The 21,164-nt window shown below is 42.0% G+C and overlaps 1 protein-coding gene across 7 annotated transcripts in view; it reads right to left on the reverse strand.

Moving 5' to 3' along the window:
- Positions 1–21,164, reverse strand: part of tenm3 (teneurin transmembrane protein 3) — a 3,293,451-nt gene that overhangs the window by 148,701 nt on the left and 3,123,586 nt on the right. For all 7 annotated transcript variants that reach the window (XM_059644858.1, XM_048526868.2, XM_048526869.2 and 4 more), the window contains 3 exons: positions 19,842–19,943; positions 17,901–18,095; positions 9,665–9,865 (listed from right to left, as the gene is read on the reverse strand). In XM_059644858.1, the coding sequence (XP_059500841.1) occupies positions 9,665–9,865; positions 17,901–18,095; positions 19,842–19,943 (498 nt within the window). The remainder of the gene's footprint in view (positions 1–9,664; positions 9,866–17,900; positions 18,096–19,841; positions 19,944–21,164) is intronic.

A 21,164-nucleotide genomic window follows, 5' to 3' on the forward strand; every position in this document is an offset into this window, starting at 1 on the left:
ATCAACATGCACCCCCCACACCGCACTGGACCTGGCAACTACTGAGAGTGTGAGTGAATGAGAGGGATGTCAAATTTCTGAGCAACTGTTCACGTACACAGCTTTCTGAAAAAACATACGTTTTCAAACAACCCATACTGTGTGCAAATGCCTCCTGATCCTTTCCCTGTCTGAAGAACTTGAAGTCAAAGCTTATAATCTGTTCAGTTGTTATCTGAGGGTAAGAAACATGTAGTGGCCTGTTGCCAAGAATTTACCGCTGGGTGGGCCCAAAGGGCCCTGCAGATTCCCTCGAATACTGATGTGAAGTGTGCAGTGAGGCTTCTTTCTGCAGTTGGCAGGCACCTGAAAGCCCCACAAAGATGGGGGCAGGGACATTGCAGCATGAGTGTCTGCTTGGTCCCTGGCTGTGGAGAGTGTGGAACCCAATCCTGGTGGGTCTACCATCGCAATCTTTATATGTGATGGGAGGGGGGTTGGACACCACATTTGTGATGAGAAGTGCAACGGATTTTCAACTTGTGAAAGAACTTATATCCTTGAGCAACAGCCCCTCATTGCTAGGCAGGTCCCTCAACCCCATATGGCTCTTGAAACCAGCAGACTTGGGGTTCTACTGCAATGGACACTCAAGTAAACCAATCAGAAGTGGCCAGTCATTTTAAACTTGCTGGTTGGTATTATCAGTTTAGCATACGAACCAAATCATCTAACAATGCCATCTCCAGCCCACTGCCACCCTGGCCCCCTGCCTTACGCTGGAAAAACTGTATTACAATATGGAGCTGGCAGGGAGCAATAAAGGTAGACACAAAGTCTAAGTGAATGGTTTAAAAGAACACCTTCAACAAAAACCAGCTGCAGTCCTTCATTATTTCAAACAATGATCAGAAAAATCTATCCATTACATAGAACATAGAACAGTACAGCACAGAACAGGCCCTTCAGCCCACAATGTTGTGCCGACCATTGATCCTCATGTATGCACCCTCAAATTTCTGTGACCATATACATGTCCAGCAGTCTCTTAAATGACCCCAATGACCTTGCTTCCACAACTGCTGCTGGCAACGCATTCCATGCTCTCACAACTCTCTGCGTAAAGAACCTGCCTCTGACATCCCCTCTATACTTTCCACCAACCAGCTTAAAACTATGACCCCTCGTGCTAGCCATTTCTGCCCTGGGAAATAGTCTCTGGCTATCAACTCTATCTATGCCTCTCATTATCTTGTATACCTCAATTAGGTCCCCTCTCCTCCTCCTTTTCTCCAATGAAAAGAGACCGAGCTCAGTCAACCTCTCTTCATAAGATAAGCCCTCCAGTCCAGGCAGCATCCTGGTAAACCTCCTCTGAACCCTCTCCAAAGCATCCACATCTTTCCTATAATAGGCCACCCAGAACTGGACGCAGTATTCCAAGTGCGGTCTAACCAAAGTTTTATAGAGCTGCAACAAGATCTCACGACTCTTAAACTCAATCCCCCTGTTAATGAAAGCCAAAACACCATATGCTTTCTTAACAACCCTGTCCACTTGGGTGGCCATTTTAAGGGATCTATGTATCTGCACACCAAGATCCCTCTGTTCCTCCAAGCTGCCAAGAATCCTATCCTTAATCCTGTACTCAGCTTTCAAATTCGACCTTCCAAAATGCATCACCTCGCATTTATCCAGGTTGAACTCCATCTGCCACCTCTCAGCCCATCTCTGCATCCTGTCAATGTTCCGCTGCAGCCTACAACAGCCCTCTACACTGTCAACGACACCTCCGACCTTTGTGTCATCTGCAAACTTGCTGACCCATCCTTCAATCCCCTCATCCAAGTCATTAATAAAAATTACAAACAGTAGAGGCCCAAGGACAGAGCCCTGTGGAGCCCCATTCACCACTGACTTCCAGGCAGAATATTTTCCTTCTACTACCACTTGCTGTCTTCTGTTGGCCAGCCAATTCTGTATCCAACTGGGATTTGTCACAGTTTCATCATTGCTACCTGTTTCAATGCTGGGGACCATCTTGTCTATTCATTGCCCTCATTTCAAGGAACTCTTTATCAATGTTCAGCTCTCTTCTGAATCAAGCTTTCAATTAAAAGATCCTGGATGGGCCGATTAACCTCGATGCAACAAAATATTAACTCAGCTTTGTGAGGAAAAGTTTGTTTTTAACTGCGAGTCTTGTTTCTCCTGTGAATCAATCTAATCAATTTTTCATTAGCACCAAGGTGTTTATCAGCCTTTAACACACCACCTTCAAGCACAGCTGTGTCAATCTTCACTATCAACTTATTAATTGAAGTTCATTTAATTGAAGTGAAATTGTGCAACTAATTAATAGCCAGTCGTCTGTGCAAAGATCAAATCATGTTTTGGCAGCATCTATTTCATCATGGAAGACTGGTGCATCTTACAAGTGCCATGATGGAGAGGTAGAGGACTGATCATTGCTAAAGGGCGCACTTATATATACTTTCATTTGGCATGTACAGAATCAACAAGCCTTTTAAAACTGCTCCCACCCTTCTAGCAGAGGCCAGGACCCCTCCCATGGCAACAGCAGATTCTCTTTCAAATCTTAATGTGAAAAATGAGATTCAGGACAAAATTGATGGCTAGATTGGTTCAGTGTAACACATTCATTACCTTGTTCCCATCATTGCTTTCCTGATGCATTCAAAGGGAGCCTTATAATGAAGATATTACTACACAAAATGACTGGCAATTAGTCATTGGCTGCAATTGTTCACATCTGATTGGTAGTGAAATCTACAGAGATGCATTTGTTCTCTTATGTTACCACTGTTACTGTTGCATTGTGACTAAATATTGCGTATGCTTCTATTGTACCATTTGCTGCATTTATCTTGTGGTAAGCAGATTGTGCCTAATGATTCCTTCCTTCAAATTTAATCCAGTCAGCGCCCATCCAGCTTCCAGGTTCAACTCAGCTGTTTTCTTACAATTCCTCTGACTCAACCCTGATTATACCGTGTGGACTCAGGATTGCATTCTTTGATTCCTAATACAAGGTGCACTGCAGAAATTCAGCAAAGACCCTCAGGCTACTTCTATCTAGAAGGACAAGGGCAGCAGATACATGAGAACACCACCATCTGCAAGTTCCCCTCCAGGCCACTTGCCATCCTGACTTGGAAATATGTTGCCGTTCCTTCATTGTCAGTCGGTCAAAATCCTGGAATTCCCATCTTAAGGGGTATTGTGGGTCAACCTACAGCACATGGACTGCAGTGGTTCAAAAAGGCAACTTACCACCACCTTCTCAAGGGCAACCACCGACAGGCAATAAATGCTGGCCTGACAGTGACACCCACGCGCCGTGAGTGAATTGAAAAAAAGTCAACAGCCTCATTTATAAAATCAGTAATAAGCTACTCTACAGTCTCAACATCCACAGATAAAGGGGAACCAGGGGATGTAATGTATTTTAATTTCTGAAAGGTGATCGATTAACCTGATGTGTGGACTTATGTGGATTTAAGGTTACTCATTTACTACTTACTAATGCTAGTCACCTTACTAAGTTAAGGGCCCATGGTTTTGAGGGGTAGATTTTAGCACGGGTGGAGGGTCTGTTCACTAATAGCAGACAGAGAGTTGGAATAAGGGGCCATTTTCAGGATTGCAACTTGTAACTAATGCAATTCCACAGGAATCAGTGCTGCGGTTACAATTATTTATAATTATTATTAAAGACACACATGAATGTATCATCACCAAGTCTTCAGGATGACATAAAAACAGGTGGGAAGGCAAGTTGTGAGGTTGATACAGGGTCTGCATAGCGACATAAACACATTAAGTGAGTGGCCAAAATCTTTGTAAATGGAATATAATGTGGCACAATATGATTTTATTAATTTTGGGAGGAGCTGAATAGTATTTAAATGGAAAAGACTGCAAAAAGACGCAGCACAGAAGGATTTGAGGGCCTGCACGCATGAACAAGTTTAGTGGGAAATAGGGAAGGCAAATGAACTGCTAGCCTGTATTTTAAAGGGAATAGAATGCAAAAGTTGGGAGGGCCTGCTAAAACTATAGATGGCGCTAACCAGGAATATTTTAGATAACAAAACGCAGAGATGGATGAACACAGCAGGCCCAGCAGCATCTGTGGAGCAGGAAAGCTGACGTTTCGGGTCTAGACCCTTCCTCAGAATTGGGAATATTGTTAACATTTCTGGTCCCTTTAATCAAAGTAATTACTGATTGTCATTGCAGGCAGTCCAGAGAATGTTAACTTGATTGATCCATGGTTTGTGAGGTTGAGAAGGTTGGGCACGTACTCATTGAAGTTGAGGAGAATGAGAGGAAACTTTATTGATACATACTTGATTCTTCGAGGACTTGACAGGATCAATGCAGAGACGTTATTTCTCTTTGTGGGACAGTCTAAGACCAGAGGGTATAATTTCAGAGTAAGGGGTCGCATTTAAAACAGAGAAGCTTGTGTGTAACATTTTTTTAAAAGTCATCACACCCTATCATGGGGATAAATTTTTAAAGCGTGTAATTTTACAATTCAGCGGATTTCAAAGCTGCTTTTTCTTCCTCTATTGCTTCTACTGACCAGTAGTAGGTAGTGAATCTGTGGAGTTCTCTATCACAGAGGGCTGTGAAGGCTGTATTGTTAAGTATATGTAAGGCTGAGAGTTAGATTTTTAATCAGTAAGGGAATCAATGGTTATAGGGAAAAGGCAGGAAAGTGGGAGTTGAGGATTAACAGATCAGCCAATCCCATTGAATGGTGAAGCAGACTCAACAGGCTGAATGGCCTGCTTCTACGTCTTTTGATCTGACTCCTTAAAACAATCCCTACCTCATTGTTTACCACTCAAGTTATCTTACGTGAGAAAGCTCAACATAGAAATCTAACAAACACTGTCAAAATTCAAGCATGAGAACTCAACAGGCTCCTTAGTGCAAAGTCTCCAGTCCGAGTCGGATTGCTTTTGGCTGATGTAGCAAATTCAACGCTTTGCCTTACGTTAAATTATCACCTAATTTACTGACTATGCGCGTAACTTATTTTCTGCCAGTGCAAATCAGTGACACAAAAACACTGTAAAATTTACTAATAAAACCTGGAATGATGTAACAAACAACTCAACACAGAAAGAAACAATGAGTGTCAAGTGAAGAAAACCAATGTCAACACCCGGCACTCTTCCCAGCAACCGCAGGAAGTGCTCCACCCGCCCCCGGACCTCCTCCCTCACCCACATCCCAGGCCTCAAGAAGACTTTCCACATCAAGCAGAGGTTCACCTGCACATCCGCCAATCTGGTATACTACATCCGCTGTATCCTCCTCTACATCAAGCAAACCAAGCAGAGGCTTGGGGACCACTTTGCAGAACACTTGCGCTTGGTTTGCAATAAACAACTGCACCTCCCAGTCGCGAACCATTTCAACTCCCCCTCCCATTCCTTAGATGACACGTCCATCCTGGGCCTCCTGCAGTGCCACAAAATGATGCCACCCGCAGGTTGCAAGAACAGCAACTCATATTCTGCTTGGGAACCCTGCAGCCCAATGGTATCAATGTGGATTTCACCAGCTTCAAAATCTCCCCTCCCCCCACTGCTTCCCAAAACCAGCCCAGTTCGTCCCCTCCCCCCACTGCATCCCAAAACCAGCCCAGCTTGTCCCCAGAGATAATGGGAACTGCAGATGCTGGAGATTCCAAGATAATAAAATGTGAGGCTGGATGAACACAGCAGGCCAAGCAGCATCTCAGGAGCACAAAAGCTGACGTTTCGGGCCTAGACCCTTCATCAGAGAGGGGGATGGGGGGAGGGAACTGGAATAAATAGGGAGAGAGGGGGAGGCGGACCGAAGATGGAGAGTAAAGAAGATAGGTGGAGAGAGTGTCGAGCAGTTTCAAGGCCGAAGAGATTACAAGAGAGTTGCAATGGGAGAGAGATTCCCTGAGGTTGGTCCGGAGGGAGGAGGGTAACTTCTTCAGGTTAGGCATCCCTGGAAGAGGCTTCGCAGTGAGGTTAAAATAGTATCAGAGATGATGGGAACTGCAGATGCTGGAGATTCCAAGATAATAAAATGTGAGGCTGGATGACCCGCCTGCCTAACCTGTTCTTCCTCTCTCCTATCCCCTCCTCCCACCTCAGGCCGCACCTCCATTCCCTACCTACTAACCTCATCCCGCCCCCTTGACCTGTCCGTCTTCCCCAGACTGACCTATCCCTTCCCTACCTCCCCCACTCACCTCTGCTGGCTCCATCCTGCCCCTTTAACTTGTCTATCTCCTCTCCACTATCTTCACCTCTATCCATTTTTGATCCGCTTCCCTTCTCTCCCTATTTATTTCAGAACCCTCTCCCGCTCCCTCTTTTCTGATGAAGGGTCTAGGCCCGAAATGTCAGCTTTTATGCTCCTCTGATGCTGCTTGGCCTGCTGTGTTCATCCAGCTCCACACTTTATTATCTGCAGTTCCTATTATCTCATCTCAATATAAAGCATGCACCAATCATAATCCAAGTTTTTTGGTGCTTCTTCCTAAAAGGAGCATGTGCAAAATAATATTTTAACTGACAATCCCCCGTGGTTAGCTTAAAAATTTACACTGTACGTATTCAGTTTCTGTCTTTCATTCAAATTACCAATTAATTTTTTTCACTGCCAAAACCTTATCGTGCTGACACCTGAACAAGCAGCATTATGATTAATTGACATTTTTTGCATTAATTAAGGGTGTTGGGATCTGCTAAACATTTTTGGGCTCAGTAATGTGTTTTTTTCTGTTGCAGTTATTTCCCTTCACCAACTTCCTTTATCTTTGTGTGTAACATTTTTTAAAAGCCATCACACCTTATCATGGAGATAAATTTTTAAAGTGTGTAATTTTACAATTCAGTAGATTTCAAAGCTGTGTTTTCTTCCCCTATTGCTTCGACTGACCAGTCAAGACTTCAACAGCCAACATGACCTGAAAGCAGATTCTTCCCAATGATACCATTGCCAACAGCTTAGAGAGAGGTCAGGTTACTCTGCTTCATCCTGCAAATTACTGGGAGGAACTTGACACAGTGTCCTCCTCTTCAAAGTAGAATGTGTTGAGCATGTTAAGGAAATACACAAATAATTGGTCAGAACACATTTGGAATATTGTGTTCAGTTCTGGGACATTATTTGCGGAAGGATATTAAAGGCCAGATGTGAGTGAAAAGGTGACTTACTAGAATGATGCCAGGAATAAGGGATTTTAGATCCAAGATTAGTGAAATTGTGGTCTATTCTCCTTGGAGCACTGAAGATTAAGAACCTTACTGAAATGTTCAAAATTATGAACAATTTTGACAGGGTAAAGAACTTTCTGTTTCCACTAACTGGCACATCCATAACTAGGGGCCACAATTGTAAGATTGTCAGCATGACAGCCAAGAGTGAGATGAGGAAACATGTTTTTACTCAGAGAGTTGTTAGGATTTGTAATGCACTGGCTGGGAGAGTGCTGGAGGCAGATTTCAAAGGAAGTTTCAGAGAAGAGCTGGATAGATATTTGAAAGTGATGAATTTGGAGGGCTATGGAGATAGGGCTGGAGAATGGGGCCAGCTAGGTGAGAGTAAGAACAGGCATGATGTGTTGAATGGCCTGCTGTATTGTAAAGTTCTATGATTCTACATGCCATGAACTGCAGGCTAAGGCCTTGTGAAGTAAAGAGAGGTTCAGGTTATCCCAAACTATTTTATCCCTGCTTTGGAAGTGTAGTCACTGCTGTAATATAAAAAATGTAGCAGTCAAATTTAACCACAAGTACAATTACTAGTATGAAAATGACCCTCAAAAATGGCAATGTGATAGTGATCAGGAAATCTATTTTAATGATATTGACTGGGGATGTAATGTTGGACAGGGATAACTCCCCTGGTTTTCTTCAGAAATTTTTCAGGACAGAGACTCGGTTTAACATTTCACCCCAACAACAGCACGTGTGTAGTTCTAAACCACAGCTTCAAGACAACGGTGAAGTCGCTAAAACGAGGCTTAAACTAACAACACAGTGACTCAGATGTATATGTGCCACCAACTGAGCCACAGCTAACAACTAACAAGAATGGGCACCTTTGATGACTTCATCTTGATGGAAACTTTATTAAGCATGCAGGAGAAAGGAAAAAGGACTGAAGCTGGAAATAAATACTCCGGTTGTCCACTTCCTGGATATTGCCGTCACCCGCTGAAATTTAATGAGAGAAAGCTGCTTTGAAAGTATGCAGAATTGGAGATAGCATTCAGATTTTTCTCCATGTTGGAATTTTGATAGATTCAGCAGCATGTAGAGAATTGAAAACAGTGAGTACAAAGTGTGCATACTTAAGGTGACATTGTCAGAAACACCTAGCTGACAAGCTAGCAATGTTTACAGGCACAAAATTGTCAGATTGCAGTATTAATGTTAACAATGAGAAAGGAAAATCTGTGTTATTTTTACTCTTCCTTTGCCCAAAAAATGTTCTGTTGGTGGACAGTATTATAGGCAGGAGGTGTCTTTAAGCATCCTGGCGAAACAGTGAGCTGCAATGCGGGCAGACTTTTGACTACAGGCAATCCACAGAACCCTGGTGGTACAGTGGTTAGCACTGCTGCCTCACAACAACATTGATCCACGTTCGAATCCAGCCTCGGGTGGTCTGTCTGTGTGGAGTTTGCACGTTCTCTGTGCGGGTTTCCTCCAGGTGCTCTGGTTTTCTCCCACAGTCCAAAGATGTGCAGTCTCAGTGGATTGGCCGTGCTAAATTGCCCACAGTGTTCAGGGATGTGTAGACTAGGTAGATTGGGGGGGATGGGTCTGGGTGGGATGCACTGAGGTTCAGTGTGGACTTGTTGGGATGAAGGGCCTGTTTCCACACTGTAGGGATTCTACAATTCAAGAGGAAAACATGCAACCACTGTATCTGAGTCCTGCTCCTGACTCTCTCCATTTTCAGCAAGGCTCTCTGGACAGTGGTCAAGAAGTCAAGTTGAATACTTTTTCCTCCCTGATGAGGTGCCAAATTCATCCACTTTCTCATGAGCAAAAAGGGATGGGCAATAAATATGTGAGATGCTCAAGTCCCAAAAGCCACTTAAAATAGTCATTGGAGAAATTCCTTGAGACCTTTGTTCAAATCAAATTGAATGCCCTACTGAGGGGAAAACAAAAAATGCTGGCGCACTGATAAAGCTTCAGCTAGACTCCAAATGTTTGCTTGCTCTCCCTCCATAGTTACTGCCTGACCCACTGTGAGTTCCAACATTTTTTTATTTTCAGCACAGGCTCCTGCATCTATAGTAATTTGGAGCTACTGAGGGCAACTCATAGGGATATCTGTATTCTGAAGCTCACACAGTGAAAGGACATTAATTGTGCTGCTAGCTGGCTGCTATTTCTGTGAGGGAGTTTCTTGCTTGTGCACCAAAAAAAGAAACAGCCTCCAAAAAGACAGAATTCTTTAATCAGGTCAGGCCATTAAAATTAAAGTTAGATTTTGCTGTGGCAATCTATCTATTGATGTCAAAAGAAATCATCAGGTTGCAGTGGAGATCGCTAAGTGTGCTGCTGCATTAGAGCCTTGGGGAATGAAGGCTCTCGACATTTCGCCACTTAGGGAATGATTTGTAAGGTATCTTCTGTCTACTCACCCACTGAGCAGTCTGTGCCTGTCCAATTGGGATCACAAGTGCAGGAGCCACTCTCCTGAAGGTAGGTCCCATGACCAGAGCACTGATCGGGACACTTAGTTTTCGAGTTTTCACAGTTTGCACCGCTCCATCCCGGACTACAGTGGCATTCGCCATGGATACAGACACCGTGGCTCGAACAGGCTGGATCGAAGCAGTCCGCTGCAAGAGAAAAAGAAATCATCCTTTGGACTACGAAGATGAGCAACAGCAAAGACTTGCAAGGCCGGCCCTCCAATTCACTATAATGTACTTCAGATGATGAGATATAATTTAACAATTTGACTCAATAAAATTTTACACTTGTAGGGTCAACGACCTGAAAATTTAATCTCTTCAGGACTAATTGCTTTACTGTATGAGCAAAGATCAATAAAATCAATATTTCTGAGATTCAGAAATTGGATTTTACAGTTGAAAAATGAACTGATCTTTCACAGCTTCCTCCTCGATACTATGATTATGACAGAAAGAAAAAAAAAGTGACCATTTGTCATCGTAATTTACCAGCCTCAGCTATCTTGTCAGTTATTCCTACCCACTGAAGGACTACAGTCCATGATAGCACAGTATCAATACACTTGATTGAAGCAATTCTGTATTATGCGATGTGGAAAAGCATCAATAAGTTTCTCATTGTTTTATCATCTCAAAGTGAAGAACATTACTCAAAGAGTGCTGACTTCCTTCACTTGCTTTCATTTCAAGGGCAGTAAGGGAAACCCTTCCTATTATTTGCAAGCCCTGCCTTTTGAAAGAAATAAGCACGATGACACAATAGCAGGACGCCTTGCAATCCCACGTGTTGAGTTCAGGCACGTGAGTTTGGAGTTTGAATCGAAGTCTCACTCCCGCTTTTCAACTCTTTGATGCAAAGTGTTGCTCTTACAGAAGAAATTTTCCACTTATTGACAAGGCTGAAAATTGGTATTGTGGATTGGCAATGGTTTGTAGAGGGCGTTCAATTTAAATTTCCAGATCAAAAATGTCTCTTCATTTCAATGTATCCAGAACTGTCTGTAAATATCCATTCCTTCCACTTACTCGCCAAGCATCTTTTCCACCCTGATCAACACAGGTATTTCTGAGGAAGGGTCACCGGTCCCAAAATGTTAACTGATTTTTTATTTACAGATGCTGTCAGACCTCCTGAGTGTTTCCAGCAACTTCTGTTTTTGTTACAGGTATCTCCAACCCTCTCAATGACTGACCTGCAAATAACTGGAAGCTAATAAACTGCCACAAGCTCTGAACTTGGCCTTTTTTTTTAAATTGTAAGCCAATTCTTATCGTGGCACATATCCAGGGGACAAAATTTAAATCGGTGAAAAGAAGGGAGCTTGGAAAAAGGGACTGATCAGTGGTATTTTAGGGATGGGTGCTTCAATTAACTTTGGCCTTATTGAAAAAGCCTCAGTGTTTATCATGATAAAGGTTTGAACAATGCTTAACTGCTACCCCTTACAACGACACATTTTGGCTCTAAAACTGTTTTGGTTGATTTCATGAATAAAAGCTGACAGTCCGTGGGTCCTGCCATATCTGTGACTGTTAAGACATCTTGCTATTCTTGACATGGCCACGAGAGCAAAACAATAGTTCCATTCTATTCTGCTGAAGTTCCTTTAGACAAGCAGTAAGCATGTGTATATGACAGGTGTGCTTCTTTCATGTATGGTTGCAAGATGCTTGTGATATGAACAGCATTATCTTTTGTATGGGTACTGGAACTCTCCATGGATGAACTTTCTACTCGGGGCAAAAGGGAGGAAGCACCACTTGACTTGCTGAATATAAAAGATGAGGTCTGTCTGTATTTATAAAAAGAAATGTTTGACCTTTAGGTATAAACCATTTTATTGATGCCAATGGATCTAATGCTAACTGCCACAATTTCACATTTCCAACATTTCTAGCCAGCTCTTCCTGTTCATTGTAGCTGCTGTTATTTACAAAGAGCTGAACAGTTTCCAAACACACCCAATTGCAGACTCAGGTTGGAACCTCTAGCCATCAGGAAGTCCAATGCCTTATCTTGAAATTTCTACAGACATAAAAGCAGAAATTCTTTCTTTTTGCATTTTTATTTCAGTTATTAACATTGCTGCTACAAAAAGATATAAAGAGATAAGTTTAGATAGAGATCATCAGATGGTTTACTTTGAACTATCAAAATGACAAGCTGCAAAGATAAAAATAGCTGGCATTTAGTGACTGATGCTGTATTTTAAACATGAGCCAATCTCATTTTTAGGTCTGCAGTGCCTTAATATCTAAATATATTTGCAAAACTGAAGCCGTTATATGTTTTTGTGACCTCAGAGAAAGGTTTGTGGGGCCAGACTTAGAAAGAGAGAAAATTTACCGCAGCCTTAAACATATTATTCAATACTATTAACTTGAGACTTCAAGTCCATTGATGATTACATTGTGGACACCAGTCAGAGAATTACTTAGTAATTCAGCGACAGGTTATTCTGCAATAAGCCAAAAGCAATAGTATTCCATTGGTTAATCATGCTTTTGGAACTTCATCAACGAAACAGTATGCAGCTTTGTGGATGATTATGGCTTTACAATAGTGGATACTCCAATAAAAAGTGTTATTCCATAAAATTTACGGTATCTTGCATAAGAAAAGAGCAGATAACTCCATGGTTGTCACTGTGTGGAACCACAGGAGATGAGTGCGCTTTTAAATAAATATTTTGTGTCAGGATTTATTGGAAGCCAGGGGACTTGAGGAAATAAATTGTGATATCTTGAAAAGGGTCCATTTTACAGAGAAGGAGGTGCTAGAGATCTTAAAGCTCACAAAGACAGATAAATTCCAGGACTTGATCGGATGTTTTCCAGAACGTTGTGCGAAATTAGGGAAGAGACTGCTGGGCCCCTTGCTGAGATAGCTGTATCATCAACAACTACAGCTGAAGTATTGGAAGACTGGAGATTGGCTAATGTGGTGCCATTATTTAAGAAAAGCTGTAAAGAAAAGCCAGGGAACTACAGACTGGTGAGCTTGACACCAGTGGTGGGGAAGTTGTTGGAGGGGATTGTGAGTGGAAGGATTTAAATGCATTTGCAAAGGTGAGGCCTGATTAGAGACAGTCAACATGGCCTTGTGAATGGGAAATCATGTCTAATGAACTTCATTGAGTTTTTGAAGAGCAGACTGATGAAGACAGAATGAAAGACATTGTCTATATGGACTTCAGCAAACTGTTTGTCAAAGTTCTGTATGGTAGACTGGTCTGTAAGGTTAGATCACATGGGATCCGGGGGAGCTAGCCAACTGAATTGGCTTGAAGGTAGGAAACGAAGGGTAGAGTTGGAGGGCTGCTTTTCAGATTGGACGCCTGTGACCAGCAGTGTGCCACAAGAATCAGTGCTGGGTCCATTGCTTTTTGTCATTTATATGAATGATTTGGATTTGAATGTAGGAGGCATGGTTAGTATGTTTGTAGATGACACCAAAATACCTGATGTATAGACAGTAAAGAACATGACCTCAGAGTACAACGGGTTCCTTGATCAGATTGAGGAGTGGCAGATGGAGTTTAATTTTGATAAACGTGTTTCATTTTGGTAAGACAAACTAGGGCAGGATTTACAGTTAATAGTAAGGGTCGGGGAGTGTGGTCGAACAAAAGGACCTGGGAGTGCAGATGCACAGTAACTTGAAAATGGCAGCACAGGTAGTCAGGGTGGTAAAGAAGGTGTTTGGCACGCTTGCCTTCATTTGTCAGAACATTAGTATAAGAGTTGGGACATCATGTTGCAGCTGTGGAGGACATTGGTTCGGCCACTTTTAGAATATTTTGCACAGTTCTATAGGAGTGATGCTATTAAACTTGAGAGGGTGTGAAAAAAAGATTTACTGGAGGGTTTGAGTTAAAAGTGGAGGCTGAATAGACCTGGACTATTTTCCCTAAAGCATCAGAGTTGAGGGATGACCTTATAGAGGTTTATAAAATCATTAGGGGAATGGAAAGGGTGAATTTTTCTTGGGTGAAAGAGTCCAAAACAAGACAACACAGGTTTAAAGTGATAGGGGAAAGATTTAAAAAGGACCTGTGGGCTAACTTTTTCATGCAGAGGGTGCTGTATGGAAAGAGCTGCCAGAGGAAGAGGTCGATGCAAGTATATTTACAACATTTAAAAGACAAAAGGTAAATGAAAAGGAAGGGTTTACGAGGGAATTGGCGAAATGCTAGCAAATGAAACAAGGTCAGATTGAGATGTCTGGTTGGCATGGGCGAGTTGGACCGAAGGTCTGTTTTCGTGCTGTACAACTCCATGATTCTAATTACCAGGAGCAACATTATGTTGACAAGACAATTAAACCCAACACGCCGTTTAGTTTATGGCAACATCTGAACTCTGATTACATTACTGCATTGTAATTACTCTCAGCTACCCATTAATCTTTCTATAATGTTTGTCCCAAAATAGACCAACAACTGGACTAAAAATATGAGCTTTGGAATGAAAAGACACATGCTTTTAGATATGGGTTTGAAGGTTTCCATTTGGAAAACAGTCTGGGGAAGTTACTTTTCAACATTTGGCACAATGAGCACTCCAGGAAAACAGCTAGAAGCTTACAGCATGTCAAAATTATCCAGATGACGCCTAGGGCTCAATTGTGGCTAAGTGTTGGGCTTCTACTTAATAATGAGCTGTTAATAGCATCCTAACGTTTGACATAAATTGATCCTGACAGAGATGAACATCTTTAATAAATGTCACACAATTGACAGCCATTCCGTCAGCAAAACAGGCCTTACTGGCTTATAGAGATAATGGGAACTGCAGATGCTGGAGAATCCAAGATAACAAAGTGTGGAGCTGGACGAACACAGCAGGCCAAGCAGCATCTCAGGAGCACAAAAGCTGACGTTTTGGGCCTAGACCCTCTGATGAAGGGTCTAGGCCTGAAACGTCAGCTTTTGTGCTCCTGAGATGCTGCTTGGCCTGCTGTGTTCATCCAGCTCCACACTTTGTTATCTTACTGGCTTATACATGGTCAATGTAGCAGTTCTTTAGCAAACAGTTCTTAAGAAGCTGTGAGTGTCATAAACAAAATCAATTGACTCAGAGAAAGTTTAAGGGATTAAGATTATAGAAGGAGCTTGCCTCAGAAAGAATAGTATAATGATTAAGTCTGGGCAACAGCTTTGTACATCCCTGCTACGCACCAATGGGCACACAGGGAACAGAGTGACAATGCCAAGTTTCTGGGAAGGTGCCCATTATTATTTAAATAATGTCTCAATGCTCCTTCAATGTACATTAATTCAGTCTAACATTTTATGATCTGGGTTTCAGATCAGAATAATTTAAACAAAAAGCTTTAGCTATCAGACAAAGATATCATAATTGCTACTTGATATTTCAGATTCCCTCAAGGTATGCGTCTTTACAGCCTCACTGTTAAGGCCGAGCAGAATCCTTTGTCAATGCAGTGACTATCCTAGTCCAAAGAGTACATTAAGACTCATTTTCTTGGCTGCTTAGACAAAGGGGTTGGAGGTGCATGGGGCAGGAAAATACTGGGGAGTTGCACCAGTTCAATTCTCTGATGCATTTCTACCTTCAGGGAAGATTCCCCATAGTGAGTAGGAAGGTGGCGACTGTTGCCATTCCTGATGCAGTCGCAATGATTCCCCTCTATTCTAATGGACCTGGCCACCCTGACCTTATTTATTAGCAAGTGGCAGAGGTTTGCTGAACCGATACCAACCCTGCGAAGCGTAGTAGCTCTCAACATCAGAGCACCGAAGCACAATGAAACGTTTAGACCCTCACCTCGGGATAACTGAGTGTAGAGCACTTTCCTCTGACAAGCTTCAAGACTCACCATTTTGAACAGACATTGTGTCTGACTGCCATAACATGACACAAAACACTACGTGAGACTCTTTCTGCCTGGCACTGACTTTGTTTGAATTGGACTTGGACAAGAAGGGTGGAGAACCCCAATGCTGTTCAACAACACTTTATAACACTATGCAAGGGGTGAAGGGATATGGACCAAGGACAGGCAGAAGGGATGAGTTTTATTTGGTGTCATGTTCAGCACAACATTGTGGGCCGAAGGGTCCACTCCTGTGCTGTACTTTTCTATCTACAGTGTTTCAATTCTGTTTGGAAACAAAGAGTCAGCAGCACTCGAGAAGAAGTTAAGACATCAGGTAAGGTAATACAATCAAGTTGGCTGGGCATTGGTTTCTGGAGAGGCCTGATTATAGGCTGCATCCAACCACCTTCTTTTCTTGGTCCAACCAAAGTCAAATCAGTGATTGACATTTTCACCAAAGGTTGCCTATTAGTCCAAGCTTAAATGCTCTTTGTAATTGATTAATCAACCCCACTCTCCTGATCTTCCCCCCATAGCTTTGCAATATTTTCCGCCTTCAAGTTGACAGTCAATTCTCCTTTGAATGTTCCAAATGAATCACACTTTCAGGTGGGGCACTCCAGACCGATCATAATTCATTATACAAAAGAATATTTCCTTGTGTTGTTTCTGCTTTTCTCACCAATTACAGAAATCCTGGTCCGTTGATTATTGATCTTGTGCTCACAGGAAACAGCTTGTCCATATCTCTTTTATTAATTTTGAACATTTCTCATAAATGTCCTCTTAACCGTCTCTGTTCCATGGAGAACAATGCCAGCACCAGGAGATCTTTTAAACACCCACTCAAATGCTTCGAAATTGGGGCTGTTAATCTGATCCAGTCAGGGAGCCTTGGCTGACTGGTGTAAACAGGGGTGTCAGCAGTTCTGTTCACTCAGAGCTGGCTCTAAGGAAGCCAGACCGGTGTCAAGGACTCTCCACATGTTAGTAAAGGGTGACATGGTGATGGGATGCTGGCCTCTATGGAATTATTTAACTGTCCTAATTACTTGCTGTACCTGGATACTTTCTGGATACTCAAGAGTCCTGGTACCATTCTCCACTAAAATAGTATACTGTTATTTTTTACTTTTACTGCCAAAGGGGACAAGTTTATATTTACATTTCTTCTCAGTATGATTCATCTGTTCCAACTTTGTGTCACTCATTTAACCCATCTATATCCTTTTGCAGACTCTCTATCTCTTCTTGACTGCTTACTTTCATAGTGATCTTTGTATGGTCAACAAATTCAGCTACCATATATTTAGTTCCCTCATCCAAATCGGTGCTATAGATTGTAGAGCAAAGAGGACTTCGCTCAGGTCCCTCTGGCACTCCACTAGTTACAACTTGTCCACCTGAAAAGGACCTGTTTATCTCTGTTCTCTGCTTCCCATAAGCTGTCAATCCATCATCCAGGTTCATGTGCTACTTCCTAAACTTGTTGTGTGCAGCATCTTGTCAAACGGCTGTGGGTAATCCAAGTCCTTCCATCACTTGATTGCACTATAACCATCTTTCAGGGAAACCTTTTACAAAATTAGCTCATGTCTTCTTATTTGTTGTAAGGTGAGGAGAGCAGCAATAAATGCTTTTGAGGGACAACTCATGTCCTTGTGGAGAAATAAAGAAACACATTTTTTTAAGCCAAGCTCAACTCTGTTATCACTGACAAAAATCACAGGCTAATTATAAAATGGCTGCATCTATAATTCAACCAAGTTAACAGCTTCTGACAACTAAAAATGATGATGTTTCCATTAAAATATATCAATGTATTTGCACATTACTCTTAGAAATACTGGCAAATTTAAGTGAATTTTCAGGGAGTTGATTTATGCAGTGTTCTTTCTGAATATAAAAAAAACTCTTCGTACCAAGTCTCAATGCATTCTCATGATCGAGTGAATATTTGAGTGACAATATCTAACAGTCTTCTGCGGTAGATAGACAATAACAGACATCACGTTGGTTAGGCAGCTATTGGTGAGAATCTACTTCATCAAATAAGTGACTTAAATACAGTAGGGTGGAACGTGCAAATCCGCAAAGTCTGTATCCAACGACGGTACACTAATAATACTGCATAATTTGCTGCATTGTTAGAAAAAAGCATTCAAGCTTAATAAGTTAACACCTGCACACAAAATATAATAGAAGCGCATTAAGATGTCATTGATGAATAACACAGATCAGAAGCTCCATCTTAATGTCTCAGCATGTCAAGCCACTTTGAATTGATTCCTAACAAAACAGTGCTCTGCCTTTTGCTGCCATTCTATTGTGCTGTACCTTGCTCACACATTTCTCCTTTGTAACCCGAGTTACAAACACAGGAACCCATGATGCACACGCCGTGTGCTCCACACAAAGGGTCTATGCACTGGGTTGAGGGGACATCACACTCCGTTCCTTTCCAGCCACTGTAACAAAGGCAACGTCCCTTGGAATACTGGCCATTACCGCTACATAATATTGGACATGTTGCTGCACAAAAGAAATGAGAGCATATTAGAACCAGGTTGGGAATAAAACAGCAATAAAGTGTGCAAATCTTAAATTTTCTTTTCATCGAAGAATCCCACGATGTTTTCTGTAATGTGTTGCAGCAGTTCTCAATGATACTGAATTGGTTCGATCTTCGATAAATATATTTACCAACTATAAGCACCAAGAAAACAAGTTCTGAGGAAGGGTTACTAGATGCAAAGTGTTAACTGATTTAACTCCACAGATGCTGCCAGAGCTGCTGAGCTTCTCCAGCAATTTCTGTTTATGTTACTGATTTATAGCATCATTAGTTCCTGCAGATTTTTATTAAGTAAAATATGTTATTGAGGCTTCTGGGCTGCATTCCCTGAGGTGGGCAGCTGGATTGGGAAATTTTGGGAGACCGCTCCAATTTAAAACACCCTGTCACTACATAATTGTCACTCTAGGGCTGGGTGCAAGATACAGAGGGGCCAACGGATGTGAGTCAATGTCAAGGCAGGCTACTTAATAAATGCAGTCTGGTCCTCTAGAACTCAACCCTCAATCTGATCCCTTTGGCTCCACATGTTTTCCATGCCAACTTAGTGCTAATGCATGTCCCTTCCAAGCCATTTGTCTAGTACACACTATGTACAGGATGAATAATCCAGATAACTGCAATATTTTTGAAATTTTCGAAAATACCCGTCCAAAAATGGTTTTTGAGAAATTTTCTGAAAAAAGGGTCCTGATTTGAAAGGTCAACTTTCTTGCTACTCTGATGCTGCCTGGCCTGCTGTATTCCTCCAGCCGCACACTGCGTAATCTTTGAAAAAAATAGTGGCTGTTTCTACAGCACAATGAAAGTGTCAATCAAACAGGCCATTCAATTGTCAATCACAGTGGACTGAGATGAGGAACTTCTTCATTCAGATGCTGGTCGACCTGTGGAATCTGTCATGAGAGAGAGCTGTGAAGACTGAGCCACAGAGAGTATTTGAGAAAGACAGCGATGATATTTTAGATTTTAGAAACATCAAGGGGTATGGCAAGAGAGCAGGAGTATGGCATTGAAGTACAGGATCGGCCATGATCATAGCGAATGGCAGAACAGGCTCGAAGTGCCAAATGATAAATATTGGGACATTGACAGTAAAAGATCACAGAAAGAGCAATTAACTATAAGCACAAAAAGATGTCACTCAAGCAAACAATCCACCTCACTTGTCGAAACAGATTGCTTGTGAGCTCATAGGTTTATCAGTCTGGGTTCTCAGTCAAATGTGCATCATGCAGATAGGTAGAAACCTACTCAAGGCGTCCATGTTTATGAGGACATAATTATAAACTTTTTCAACACTGGTGCTTCACGACAAAAGGTCATGAAGCACCAGTGTTGAAAAAGTTGACCTGACTCCAATAAAATTACCAGAGGTTAGGAATCACCTATGCCCATAATGCAGCCAGGCAGGCAGGGAGTGCATAGTTCCTCATTACCTGTGCCCTCATCCTAAGCTGGGGAAAGCTGCCAGAATTGGGTCCCACCTACTATTTTTAAGCAGCTTCTGAGTTGGCCCAACTCTGAGAAAATCTTGCCATCAGAATTTGTTGTAATGCCAGGTACCACTGTAACCGGTGGCAAAACCTCAGACTGTTTCGCATCAATCTCAAAATGGCTCCACTTCCTGTGTGTGCACCATCTCCTGTCCTTGTCAATGACTAACAAAACATTTGGAATTCTAAGCAAACATCATGACTCACCTCTTGCACAATCAGGTCCAAAGAATCCCGGGAAACAGTGACAAGCTCCAGAAATGCATTCCCCATTTCCATGACAGTTTCGTGGACACTCCACTACAGACTCTGTAAATAATCCAAACTTCAGAATTACACGAGATTTGCATTCTGAGAAAACACATTGTTAGGTGAAACAAACCTTACTCCCATAGGAACTTCAAAGCCTTCAACATGAAAGGGATTCCACTTCAGGGCTAATGACAATTGGCATGATGGGACACCAAGTATTGTCCTTATGTAGTCTCTATACTGCCCCTATGGCAACATAGAACCAACCGACAAGAGCAATATAAATAATAAAAAAAATTCAATCTTTAAAGAAAGAAAGAATTAGCTTTTACACAGAGTCCTCATGGCTTCATGAAGTTCTAAAGTACTTTTACAGCCAAAAGAGTATTTTTGAAGTATCGTCACTTTTATTTTATTCACTGTGGGTGTGAGTTTCTTGGCTTGGGCTGGCATTTATTGCCCATGCCTAAGTGCCCTTTAAAGGAGTGTTTTATCAGCTAGTTTAGAAACAGTTTTTGGGAAACCACATTGGATCTGGAGTCACATGTAGACCAGACCAGTAAAATACAGCAGGTTTCCTTCCTGGTATAAGAGTAGGATAGATAGTCACATGGGTGCCATTAGACCAGATATCAGAAACAGAACAGCCAATATATGCAAACGAAGTTCCCAGAAACAACACATGAACATGACCAGATCATCTGTTCTGGGGACCCGGGTTCAAATCCCGCTACAACAGATGGTTGAATTTGAATTCGATAAATGTCTGGCATGAAGAGTCTAATGATGAGCAGGAATCCATTGTCAATTGTTGGAAAGATCCATCTGGTTCACAAATGTCCTTTCGGGAAGGAAACTGCCAGCCTTACCTGGTCTGGCCTACATGTGGCTCCAGATCCACAGCAATGTGATTCATTCTTAAATGCCCTCTGGGCAATTCGGGATGCACAATAAATGCGGCCCAGCCAGTGATGCCCTCATCCCATGAACGAATAAAAATTATACTGATTGCTGCCATTAGTCGATTTCATTGGGTACGAGATTGGAACTTGTCAACAAGTGTGAGAAGAAATAACTGTAACCATTGTGACATTTGTCAAATATCAAAGCAAGATTAACTAGAAGGACAAAGGCCGCAAATACATGGTGACACATCACTTCTAGTTCTCCTCCAAGCTACTCAGCATTCCAACTTGGATATATATTGCTGTTCCTTCAGTGTCACTGAGACAAAATCAAAAACAGGCTTGTGAATGTGCCTTCACCAAATGGTCAGTT

Source organism: Stegostoma tigrinum, chromosome 3 (assembly GCF_030684315.1).
Source record: "Stegostoma tigrinum isolate sSteTig4 chromosome 3, sSteTig4.hap1, whole genome shotgun sequence".
Classification (NCBI taxonomy): Eukaryota; Metazoa; Chordata; class Chondrichthyes; order Orectolobiformes; family Stegostomatidae; genus Stegostoma; species Stegostoma tigrinum.